This window comes from Manis pentadactyla, chromosome 12, assembly GCF_030020395.1.
Source record: "Manis pentadactyla isolate mManPen7 chromosome 12, mManPen7.hap1, whole genome shotgun sequence".
Lineage (NCBI taxonomy): Eukaryota > Metazoa > Chordata > Mammalia > Pholidota > Manidae > Manis > Manis pentadactyla.
This window is the reverse complement of record NC_080030.1, coordinates 80,921,880-80,934,554: the sequence shown is the minus strand read 5'-3', so window position 1 is coordinate 80,934,554 and position 12,675 is coordinate 80,921,880. Positions and strand designations below refer to the sequence as shown.

At 35.1% G+C, this 12,675-nt stretch overlaps 1 protein-coding gene across 2 annotated transcripts in view; it reads left to right on the top strand.

The window, feature by feature from the left end:
- ME1 (malic enzyme 1) overlaps positions 1-12,675 on the top strand; it is a 235,895-nt gene that overhangs the window by 33,677 nt on the left and 189,543 nt on the right. For both annotated transcript variants that reach the window (XM_057489334.1, XM_057489335.1), the window contains exons 2-3: positions 1,251-1,384; positions 5,153-5,302. In XM_057489334.1, the coding sequence (XP_057345317.1) occupies positions 1,251-1,384; positions 5,153-5,302 (284 nt within the window). The remainder of the gene's footprint in view (positions 1-1,250; positions 1,385-5,152; positions 5,303-12,675) is intronic.

Genomic DNA, 12,675 nt, shown 5'->3' with positions numbered 1-12,675 from the left:
AATCAGCGTCTATCATCTACCTCTGGGATGAACCAAATTGTCCTTTCTCAGAGTGATAAACTTCCTTAAGACTCAGGAGATACTACTCTGCCATTGCAAGAAACTTCCAGGAGCAGAGGAGGCTGGCTGTAGAATCACTCAATGCAAAGTCAGGGAGCACATTCCTGCCCATCCAAGTGGTCTAAGAAACATCGGCAGTGAGCACAGCGAGCGAACCTGACCATCATGTCAGTACACTTTTGCCAGACCCAAAGGGATAGCAGTCGGTCTAGTCAGAGGCCTTTTGGGCTTCACTCTCTCAAAGGGGTGTCGTCCCCAGGGGAACTGCTCATCCCAGTCCTCCAGGTCGATAACTACTGAAGTTTCTCTGCTGTCACTTCCCCTTGTCTTACATATTCCAACAAATCTCTTAGGTCCAGTTTCAGTTTTTGCATCAAACCATCAATTCTATTCTGTTTGCTTGTTTTTGAACCTCACTGTATTACTATTTTTTATACAGTCAGTGTTCATGTAAACAGATAACAGGTATAATAATAGGGTTCTAATGGACATACTGGATAAGACTGGAAAGGCTTTAGAGAGAAGGGAGCATGAGGTAAGGCTTGAAGGGCATAGAAGCATGAAGTCTTGGAAGAATAAAAGGGTATAGTGTGTTCAGGAGGTAGTAAGTTCATGTACTTAGGAGTATATAAAAATAGTGGGAAATAACTTGGGAGAGGAGTGTTTGAATAAGGTGTCTCAATCATATAATCATTTCCTGACCTATTTTATAGGGAAGTGCATGAAGGGTCATAAATGATCTACTCTTGTTCAAAATTTAAAAATCTCATAATAACGCCTATTCCTTTTTATGTTTAATGACATTAATAAGGATATAACTTTAATTTCCATGTCTTCAAATTGTTTCCTCCTGTCCATTACCTAATTTCATCCTAACAATATCAGAGTGACACAGATTTGAAAATATAATAATAACCTATTATAATATAACCTATTATAATTTTTATAAGTTTAAAAACATTTAAGTAAATTATAATCTAATAACAATAAATATTAAAATTTAATATTTAAAGATGGGGGAATGACTATTGGGAGATTATGTGATGTTATATTCAAGAGGACATGTTTAAATCAGACCTGATTTTTACTTCATTTATTTGTTGGGTTTTATGTGTGTGTGTGTGTATAAAATACATGTACTTTTTGTCTTTCTTCCCCCTCTAATAATTGTTTTTTTCTTTTCTTCATAGGACTTGGCTTTTTCCCTGGAAGAGAGACAACAACTGAACATTCACGGACTGTTGCCGCCTTGCTTCATTGGTCAGGATATCCAGGTCCTTAGAGTGATTAAAAATTTTGAGCGTCTGAGTTCTGACTTTGACAGGTAACACATTTCTGAAGATGATTTTTATTCTTCTCTTAGGGAAAATTGTCTAGTTTACTTTTTATGGGATGAGAAAGTTAAAATATTTAGTGATTTGATAAGAGTAGTTAACTTTGAGGAGAATCTGTCTGCAAATACAATCGTGTTTTTTAAAAATTTACCCCTGTAGGAGCATTTGAATAAAGTAAAATTTTCCAAACTATATCCTCAGAGAGATCACTTCTCTTTGGTGATAAAATTATTACTATAAAGGTGTATTATCAGAAAATGCATCCTAGACAGAGCAAGACAGATTTAAGTGGCTTTTAGTCAGACATTAAGTTCGTTGTAGGTGAAAGCACACACTTTTTCAACTTCCAAACTTGGTTAACACAGTTATAGATGTAGATCTTTGTTTAGGTTTCCATCTTTGCACAAAGATGGAGGTAACATTGTCTTCTACCTTGGGAATTAGGTCTGTGTTGAAATTCTGGCTGCCTCTCACTAGCAGTGGGGCCTTGAGTAAATCACTACAACCACTGCCATGACCACTGTATGTCTTGCCCTTAGCTTTTGATTCTCTCCTTCCTAAGGTCCTGAACCTTTAAACCACAGGGTTTTCATTTGTGGATTGAAAAAATAATAGTTACTTGAAAATACAGTTTTAGGTTAGAAGAGTTAGTTAACCCAAACCTAGTAGGTATTTACATTACTCAGGGTTCTCCAGAGAAACAGAATCAACAGGATGTGTATATGTGTATCAACATCTTATTGGTTTTTATTTATTTAGTTAGTTACTTTTATTTTAAGGAATTTGCTCATATGATTATGGAGGCTAGGTAAGTCCTAAGTCTGTAGGTAGACTGTCAGGCTGGAGACCAAGGGGAGAGCTGTAGTTCGCGTTCAAAGGCAGTCTATGGCAGAATTCCTTTTTGTTGGGGGATTGAAGAGAATAATAATAATGGAGGATAGTCACCCTAGCTAGCATAGTAACTCCATTCTTTGCCTGTTGATTCAGAGGCATGTGGTTCCCAAAGTGGCTAGTGGATGTCTTAATTTCCAGTTCAGTGGAATCATTGTCTCTGGGTAGAAATGTTCCTACTTTTGGTACTAAGACTTCTAGGTCAGCAGAACATAAGGTCACAAGGGCAGGATGCAGAAATTTTGCCAATGGGTCACTGGGGGTAATACTTAGTGGTGCCGCTTGAATTTCTACTCCTTGGTTCCTGGACCTGGGAATCTCAGCTATGGGAGAAATAGCACCATATATTGCACACTGATTCAGAGCATTATATCCTCCAGGGGAGTCTTGCTCCAGCTTTGCAAGGTGTTGCCACCTAGCTGGTGCTGTAACTAAGTCTTCAGAAGCCATTCCACCCTTCTATCAAGCCAGCTGCTTCAGGATGGTTGGGGGCATGGTAAGACCAGCAAATTCTGTGAACACAGGTCTATTGTCACACTTCATTTGCTTTGAAGTGAGTTCCTTGATCAGAAGCAATGCTGTGTGGAATACTGTGATGGTGAATAAGGAATTCTGTAAATCCACAGATTGTAGTTTTGCCAGAAGCATTGTGTGCAAGGAAGGCAAATCTGTATCCAGAGTTAAGTATCTGTTTCAGAAAGAACAAACATCACCCCTTCCATGACAGAGCAGTCCAGTGTAATCAGCCTGCCACCAGGTAGCTGCTGATCACCCCATGGAATGGTGCCATATCAGGTGCTCAGTGTTGGTCTCAGCTGCTGGCAGATTATAGACACGTTGGCATTGGTGAATGGAAATCCATGTTGCTGAGCCCATGGATAACTCCATCCCTGCCAAGGCCACTTTTTGTAGTGATCCCGTGGATGATGACAGGTAGCTAGGTAAAGAGGTTGACTCCATTTATCTAATGTATCTAAAACTCCATTTATCTAATCTATTTGCTGCTGCTTAAATTTTTCACAACTGCTTTCACTTGTTTCTTAAGCCCTTTCTTCAGACTCTTATATTTTTATTTTATATTCTTTTCCTGGGCCATTTTTATTAGTTATCTCCTAGGACCTACTGACTTTCATATTTTTACCATAGACTGTTCTTAAAATATTTATTGAGCATCAACTCAATATTAGGTGGTCGTTTAGATATTGGGATTATAGACAATGATCTCTGCCTTTGCAGAACTTGGGTAAATTATTTTAAAAAATTATTTAAAAATACTAAATAGTAGAATAATAAGTAAATTATTTAATATTTTAGGAAGTGACAAGTGCTAATGAAAAAAAAAGAAAGCTAGGGTAGAGCCGAGGGACTGAGAATGCCGGGGGCTGGTATCATCAATTTACCCTGTTAAATTGGGTGATCAGGATAAATTTCATTGAGAAAGCTATTTATGAGCAGATAACCAAAGCCGTGAAGAAATCTGAGGAACAGTGTTCTTTAGCTGATATGTTCAAGGATCTGCAGGATGACCAGTGTCTGAAACAGATTATGAGTGGCTTTGAAAGCCACTGAAGGACTTTGGTTTTTACTCTGAATGGAAAGGGGAGTCATTCAAGGTTTTTAACAGAAGATTAAAATGATCTGAGCTATATGTCAAGTACACTGACTGCTATGTTGAGAATAGAATGTAGTCTGGAAGAATATTAAGGAGACTCTTAGAATAATCCAGGCAAGAGATGATGGTGATTTAGATCCAGAGTGGTAGCAATGAAGGTATTTAGAATTTGGATTTATGTTGAAATAAAGCCAACATAATGTCCTAATATATTAGAGATGAGTGTTAGAGAACTTTCAGAGAAGTGGAGAAAACAACAAAGAGACAGAAAAGGAATGACTGGTGAAATAGGAGTAAAACCAAGAGATGATAGCCTAAAAGCCAAGTAGAGAGAGTGTATTGAGCTCCAGGGAATGCCACCTGTATCAAATGTTATGATAGGTAAAGAAAAGATGAGGTTTGAGAATTTATCATTGATTTAGCAATGATTACTCACACATTGCTAAATCAATTTTAGCATGTCTAAAACTCATCATCTTCTTCCCAAATGTTAATTTTTTGGCTTGGTAAACCCATTGGTATTGCCAAGCTTTAGAATCCTGTCTCTAAATCCAAATTTGGTGCATTTTCAACTATTTGGGGGATTAGAAAAAAATCCAAAAGGCTGGTAAGACTGTCAAATATAGTTTTCAAGATTCTTTCAAGTTGTATCAAGCAGTTTGAGTTTTATTCTGTAAACCACTGAAAATTACAGGTAACATGGTAAGGTTTATGTTTAGAAAGATAACCTGGGTCAGAATGCTCTAGAAAAAAAAAAAGGCCATTTAATACAAATAATAAGAAAAGGCCCTTGAACTTGCTAACCTTCATAATTTTTAGGATTGGTGCTACATTCCTTACTGCTTCCTTATCTCCTTTTTGTTTCCCTTGGTTAATCAGTACTGCAAGTTAAAGGATGAAGTCTTTCTGTTTACTTAATGTTTAAACTATTAAAAAATGTTTAAACTATTAAAAAGAAAGTATTTCTATAGGGGTATTTTCATCTGTCTTTCATTTTAAAATAGGGATAAAGTCTTTTTGAATATAAAACTGTGCTCTCTCAACAATGATTTTAATGCTTGAATGACTCAGTTTATGGTTTTTCATTCTTTGAGGTATTTAAGGATATTTCTAAAGTCTTGTTTGATCAGATGTTTAGGTCTTCATGACCTAAAAAATACTTTGTACTTTGTTGAAAAGTGTTTGGTTAGATTTCTAAGCAAGCTGTTGCATGATTTTGTTGGAATATAGATCTGATTAGGTCCCATTTCCACAGGTATCTTCTCTTAATGGATCTTCAAGACAGAAATGAAAAACTCTTTTATAGAGTTCTAATGTCTGACATTGAGAAATTCATGCCTATTGTTTACACCCCCACTGTGGGTCTGGCTTGCCAGCAATATAGCTTAGTATTTCGGAAGCCAAGGTATGTAAACTTTTTAAAAAAAATACAACTTGTTGTGTCTTTAAATTTTTTTTCTAATATTTTTGGAATAATTAAAAAACATTGAATGGAATTGAAAATTGGAAAAAATCTAAGTAAAACTTCATTTAAAGAATATTAAATATTAATATATATAACATTTTAAAATGTAGAATTTTCTTTCTAGATTTAAGATCATGGTATAAACCAATTTAGTTTTCCTTTTATAAACAAACTAATTTTTTTTTTGTTTGGAAAGAAAGTAATTGTTCATAATTAAGCTTGTCTTTGAGATGTTAATTACCACATTTTATGTACATTTTATAAGTTAAAACAAAAGATTCCAAATTTTTCTGAAAAGTGAGGAATATGTTATTTTCTAAATTCAGAGTTGACGTTAAAGTAGCTCTTTTGTTGATTTCCCTTAAGTGAAATAGCAGTCACCTTTAAAATTTATCAAATACAGAGTACAGTTTTTCTAAATCCATCTTTATTCATTATATTACTTTAAATACTTTTAAAGCAAGTAACAATTGAAATAAATATTAATAATTTCTTAAAAGCAGGAATAACAAAAGCTCAAGTTGAATATATTTGTGTTACAGTTCTGAATTAAAGATAAAAAAGAAGTGTTTGTAAGTTTATACCACAAGAATAAAAGCCTATTGAAAGGAGTATTTTGGAGGTAGTATTTGAAAGTTAGATTGAATATGTGTATTTTATATACATACATTATGTAGTGGTAGTATTTAGCACATTTATGCCACATTACCTGTTATATAAAGAAAAGAATTAGCTACCTCATCCTTTGTGTAAAGAATTAGATAAATACCTGCAGATGGTCTGTTAAATTACATTAGTAGCACATACCTATGTGCATTTTATTTGTATAATAGATGTATTAACTGTGAATTTTTTTTCATAGAAGAACAAGAGTTTGAATTTAACTGGTAATTGTATTGTAAAAATAATTCTTTTTTGGATATAATTTTTAAATTATTTAAACAATATATATTCATTATTAAAAAATGAGAAAATACATACAGAAGGAAGAAATATTTTAAAAATACCTAATGTCACAATACCAAAAAACCCTGAAACACACAAATACATGCTGTTGGCCTTATAGAAGGGATCATACTATGTAAACTGTTCTTACCTTCCTGTCATTCTCTGAGTGACATCATAGACATCTGTCATGTCTATAAAATATATTTCTACATAAAAAAGAATCTTAATCAAAGAATAAGTATATATAATTGGCTGTTTTAGAATGTAATTTAAGCATATTTGTTGAAATTCTAAGTTTTCTATGAGATGCTGAGAAATGCTAACAACTTAAGAAATGTAGAAGAGCTTAATTCAAACAGTATTTGAGTTGAAGTTGACATAGAAGTCTCAACAGCAACAATTGTTTTTTGAGCTGGTACTATGCACTGGGTGCTTTTCTCAAGACTTGGGATACATTGGTATACATATAAATCTAAGAGCAGAGGAGAAGACAGGGAAATAAAAAATAAGGAAGTAGTCTACAATGTTTGAAAGTAATAGGTGTTATGGAGAAAGAAATAGCAGAGCAGGAAAAGGGGTATCTGGAGTATTCTTTGCTTTTTGGGGGACAGTTGCAATATTCAGTGATGTGGACAGTATAAGCTTCAATGGAGATTATACTGGAGAAGTGAGAGAGGGAGTCATGTAGATACAGGGGGAAACATAACCCTGGCAGGAGGAATAGTCAGTGCCAGGGCCCCAAGTGGGAACATTCCTGGCGTCTGGGAACTACAGAGAGACCAGTATGGCTGGAGTGGAGTGAGGGAGGAGAGAGTAGCAGAGGTCACAGATGTAAGATAAACGGTGGTACAGAACCTATGGTTTCTTGTAAGCTATTTTAAGAACACTGACTTTTACTATTAGTTAAATGGGTAAAAAAATCAGGTAGCTTAGTTTAGTAGGCTATTGAAATAAACCCAGAGATAGATAGATGATGGTGGCTTAGATTAAGGATAGAAATGGTACTAGGAGTATGAGTTCATATTCTGCATGAAGATGAAGTCATGAGGATTTCCTGTTCATTTGGAGGCTTCCTAGAGCAGTGGTTAAAAGTGTGGGCTCTGGAGCAGATTGCCTGTTTTCACTTACTGGTTTTGCCAACTTGTTCTAGTCTTGAAGAAGTTATATAACCTTTCTGTGCTTCAGTTTCTTCCTCCATGATGTGGGGATAATAGTACAGCCCACCATCCTTTATCCACATTTTTAAAATGTGAAATTTTGAAAACCAGAACATTAAGAAGGAATCTTATTTGGGACAAAACCTGATCTGTTTGAACCCATTTGGTGACAAAACTTGAACTGAATTTATATAAGGATATTTATAGTATTTATCTCAGTGTCATTGTCTTAGAAGTATTAATGTATCAATTACAGGGGGCTTTGTCAGAGATAAGTAAGTTGGTTGATAGATAAGGGAGGAAGAGAGGAAGAAATGGGCAGAGGTAGCAAAGCATTTGTAACAGACTGCTACAAATGTTGAATCTAGGTGGAGGTATTGTATTCTTTTAACTTTTTTGCAATATTTGAAATTTAAGTCAAGGTTTGCTTTACTAACAAGATAAAATTTCTAAAACCATTTCTGTATGATCTCTTTATGGTTGTTTTTTGTGTGTATATTTTATTAAACTTTGCTTATTTTGAATTCTTTGGTAGAATACTCATAATCTCACAATTATAAAAAAAGGAACGTGTTTGAAAATGTGTCATTTGGCATATATAGACAATGTTTTTATTAGAAAGGAAATTGTAATTGTGTTTGAATAATGATGGATCTTTTAGGCATCAGTTAACATACAGGCTATTGTTTGTTTTTTTTTAAGCTGAAATTGACAAATGTCTATTAACCATTTCCTACTGCATCTGCAGGTATTCTAAGACATTGAGAGTGAACAGGATGATTATGCCTCTTATGTTTATTTGTGGATATGGTGGTAGCTATAGGAACATAATAAGTGAAAGTTAAGGGACAGTAATACAAGTACTGAGCTTAATACGATTGCAAATACGTGTATCTTTTGATTTCATACTTTTTAACATATCAATGATATGATACTTTTCTGTGGCTAGATATTTGTTTTTCATTTTGAATATGGCATTACAATCTGGCAAGGTATTCAATAAATTCTTATATGAATAACTGTACTTTCAACATTTTTTTTCCTAAGGTATGATGCTGGAATATCCATTTATTGGTTTTGTGTAGAATTTCTTTTCTCTTTGGCATGTGTAGATACTTTGTGTAGGTTTTCAAGATGTTGTGGATAATGATTTTTAAGAATGTTGAGTTTGCTTGGATTATTTTGTTCCCTTCTGCCTGCAGCATTTTAACTCTTGCAGAATTTTCAGTATTTGGTAATGAAATATGCTTATGTCAGCACACCTAATTGTGGCAAATTTGTAGATAGAGGTGTGATTTTTGGAAGCTAGTGACAGTAACTTTTGTCTTTACAGAATGTAGAGCCTACTTTTTTTGCTTTCTGTAATCTGTGAAACATCTTTCAAAGAAAAGTTTTGTGTACATTGATAATGCAGGGACATATAAAGGACAACTAGAGCAGATTTATGTAACTTCATTGGAACTATTTCTACTTGATATATTTTACACTGCATTTACAGGAATCATCTCCCTCTTAGAAGAGTTCTTATTAGTTGCATATCATTCTACCATGTCGTTGGCAATTACTCATGTTCCTGCTTTTGATTTGCTAATGTTTTATCAAAGTACTCTTGGCCTCTTCTCTTTTTTTTTTTTTGAGAGGGCATCTCTCATATTTATTGATCAAATGGTTGTTAAAAACAATAAACTTCTGTATAGGGGACTCAATGCACAATCATTAATCAACCCCAAGCCTAATTCTCAACACTCCAATCTTCTGAAGCATAACGAATAAGTTCTTACGTGGTGAACAAATTCTTACATAGTGAATAAGTTCTTACATGGTGAACAGTAAAAGGGCAGTCATCAGAAACTTTTGGTTTTGATCACGCATTATGAACTATAAACAATCAGGTCAAATATGAATATTCGTTTGATTTTTATACTTGATTTATATGTGAATCCCACATTTCTCCCTTATTATTATTATTATTATTATTATTATTTTTAATAAAATGCTGAAGTGGTAGGTAGATGCAAGATAAAGATAGAAAACATAGTTTAGTGCTGTAAGAGGGCAAATGTAGATGATCAGGTGTGTGCCTATAGACTAAGTATTAATCCAAGCTAGACAAGGACAACAAAACATCCATGGATACAGAATATTTCTCTCAAAATAGGGGGGGTGAGGTTCTAAGCCTCACCTCTGTTGATCCCCAATTTCTCACCTGATGGCCCCCCTGCGACTGTGCCTGTCTTAGGTTGTTCCTCCCTTGAGGAATCTTACCCGTCTCTGGCTAACCAGTCATCTTTCGGGTCTTGGCCTCTTCTCTTTTATATTTTATTTTACTTTTATTGAAATATAATTGATAAATAACATATTAGTATCAATATACAGCATAATTATTTGATATTTGTGTGTATTGCAAAGTGTTAAGTCTAGTTAGCACCCATCACTGTACTTGTTATAAAGACATTGTTTTTTCTTGTGATGAGAACTTTTAAGGTCTACTACTCTCTTAGCAACTTTTAAATATGTAATACATTATTATTAACTATAGTCAACATCCCTAAGATTTATTTTGTTTGTAACTGGAAGTTTGTACCTTTTGATCTCCTTCACCCACTTCACCGACCCCTAACCTCTGAAAACCACCAATCTGATCTCTTTGTCTGTGAGCTCGGTTTTTTTTTCCTTAGTCTCTTTATTGGCATTTTACAATTCATTTAGTCACAAGTAGACTGTCTCTAGGAGAAGGCATCATATTTTATAAATTATTTGTGTATTCCCATGCTGTTTAATCTTAGTCCTGAATTAGTATATGTTGTTTGCTACCTCATAGAAATAATAACAATATTATGCTGTTCAGAAAAACATTATGCTCACAGAAAAACATAGATTATAGGTATGTTCATTATTTCCCTTACTGTTTGGGTATATTATCCTAACAGGTAAATTCTCATAAATAATAGATATGAAAGAAATTGTACTCACTCCAAGGAATCAGGCTGTGAGGAGGTAAAATTTTGATTAAATATAGATAATGCCCGTTTAAGTTCATATTATACTACTTTCAACTATTCATCCTCATCTTTATACAGTACATCACTGGTATGATTTTGGCAAAAAGGATGATCTATACAACAGTTTGCTGATGATAATTTAAAAATAAATTATTTCCGAAGTCTGATCTGACTAGCACCATTGATTGGTTTGCTGAAAGTTATGGTGAAAAAAGCATTCAGTATTCAGATTAATTGGAGAAAACCTGAATTAACTAAACTATCAAAAGATTCCTTACTGTGAGATTCCTTCCTTACTTATTTCTCAGAATAGTACTTATTTTGCATGGTTTTTGGAGGATGGGATTAAGTTTATTATAAACAGTCTAATATAATTCTTACTTAAAGTAGCTGTTGCCAAGTAGTAGTTATTAAAACTGGTATTTTAATGCCCAGGTTTCTTGATGACTAAATAGATGGTATTATTCACTGAGTTTCAGTATAATAGAATATGTTTGCAATTGTCTTGCCAATGGGTTTCAGCCTTGGACAAGTTCACTATGGATTCAGGGGGACCAAGGAATGATAGTGGAATGCTTTGGGGGTAAAAGGGTTTATTACCCAGCTTGCTCTCCTGGCAATAGGTCAAGTAGTAGAATTATGTCTGCATCTAGCAGTCTGCAAGTCTGTAATCCTTCTTTGTCTCTGCCTCCTCCCAGAGCACTGGGCAGAGCTCTTATATATAGTATATAGTGACTCAGTCAATAATAGCTTATTGCCTAGGGTGTGGAAGCAGTAGCCTAGCAGCAGGCCAGTTACATCATCAAGTAGTTTAGGTTCGGGTGAGGATCCTGGCCATAGGAACTTCCAATTTCCCCACAGTAAGGGAGATAGGAAGTTCTTTTTAAGACCCATTGAGTTTTAAGTGTCTTTGGGACTTCCAAATAAGGGATGGTCTAAGTAGGCAGTTCAATGTATGGACCTGGAACTTAGTAGATAATGTAAAGCTCCTAGTATTTTAACTCACATGTTATATATTCTACTAAAGTGGTAACTATTTTGATTTTGGTAGTGATGAAGATTATCATTAACATGACTAATTGTCAAAGAGAGTCAGTCAATAAGAAGATGTGGGCTTTTTTTGCTTTATTTTTTTCTAGAAAATTCTTAGAGAAATGCATAAAAGGAAATAGTAAGATGAACAAACAAAATACTAAAATAGCTTTTCTACATTTGTTTGTTTATACACATATTTCCTTCAGAATTCTGAAAAGAACTTGAAGGAGTGTTCATTATTGAAATTGTGAGGACTGTCCTTTCTTTATTAACCCATGTGAAATTTCATATGAGATCATATATCTAGTAATATAGAAATGGTCATAACCATGACCACCTGTCTTGCCAGTGGGTTTCAGCCGCAGACAAGTTCACTATGGATTCAGTGAGACTGAGGAATGACAATGGAACGTTTTTGGGGTGAAAGGGTTTATACCCAACTTTATTTCCACGGTGGCAGGTAAATCACTAGAATCCCATCCACTCAGAATCCCATCCACTCACAGTGTGTCTGCATGCAGCAAGCCAGTCTCTGCCTCTGGGCCTCTCTGCCCCCACAGCCATCTCAGTCTCTGTCCTCGGTGCTGCTGCCACTCCAGTCTCATCTCTGCTCTCCTGCAGCTTTGCAGCCATGCCACCATCGCCCAGAGCACTGGATGGAGCTCTTTATATGTCAATAGGACATATTGCCCACACGTGTGTAGTGAGCTAGCTAACCAGGGCCAGGTGAGAATCCTGGCCACAGGAACCTTCATTTTATCCACACCATGATTAGACCATTACTAGAAATGGAAATTATTTACTTATATGGGAAAATATTTTCTGCAGGTATGCCAAAAGTTCAGCAAATTTTGTAGGGTAAGCATATGGTGAGGGTGTTGGTCCTAACTGATTTTTGGTTTGTGAAATAACAATAATCATAAAGAGAATACAGGTAAAACGAAACCTTCCCAAAGTTAGTATTCCCTTAACCCCTATGGAGAAAATTGAAGTTCCCATGGCCAGGATCCTCACCTGAACCTAAACTACCTGATGATGTAACTGACCTGCTGCTAGGCTACTGCTTCCTCACTCACAGGCAATAAGCTATTACTGACTGAGTCACTATACAAAGAGCTCTGCCCAGTGCTCTGGGCCAAGGTAGGGACAAGGAAGATTATGGACCTGCAGA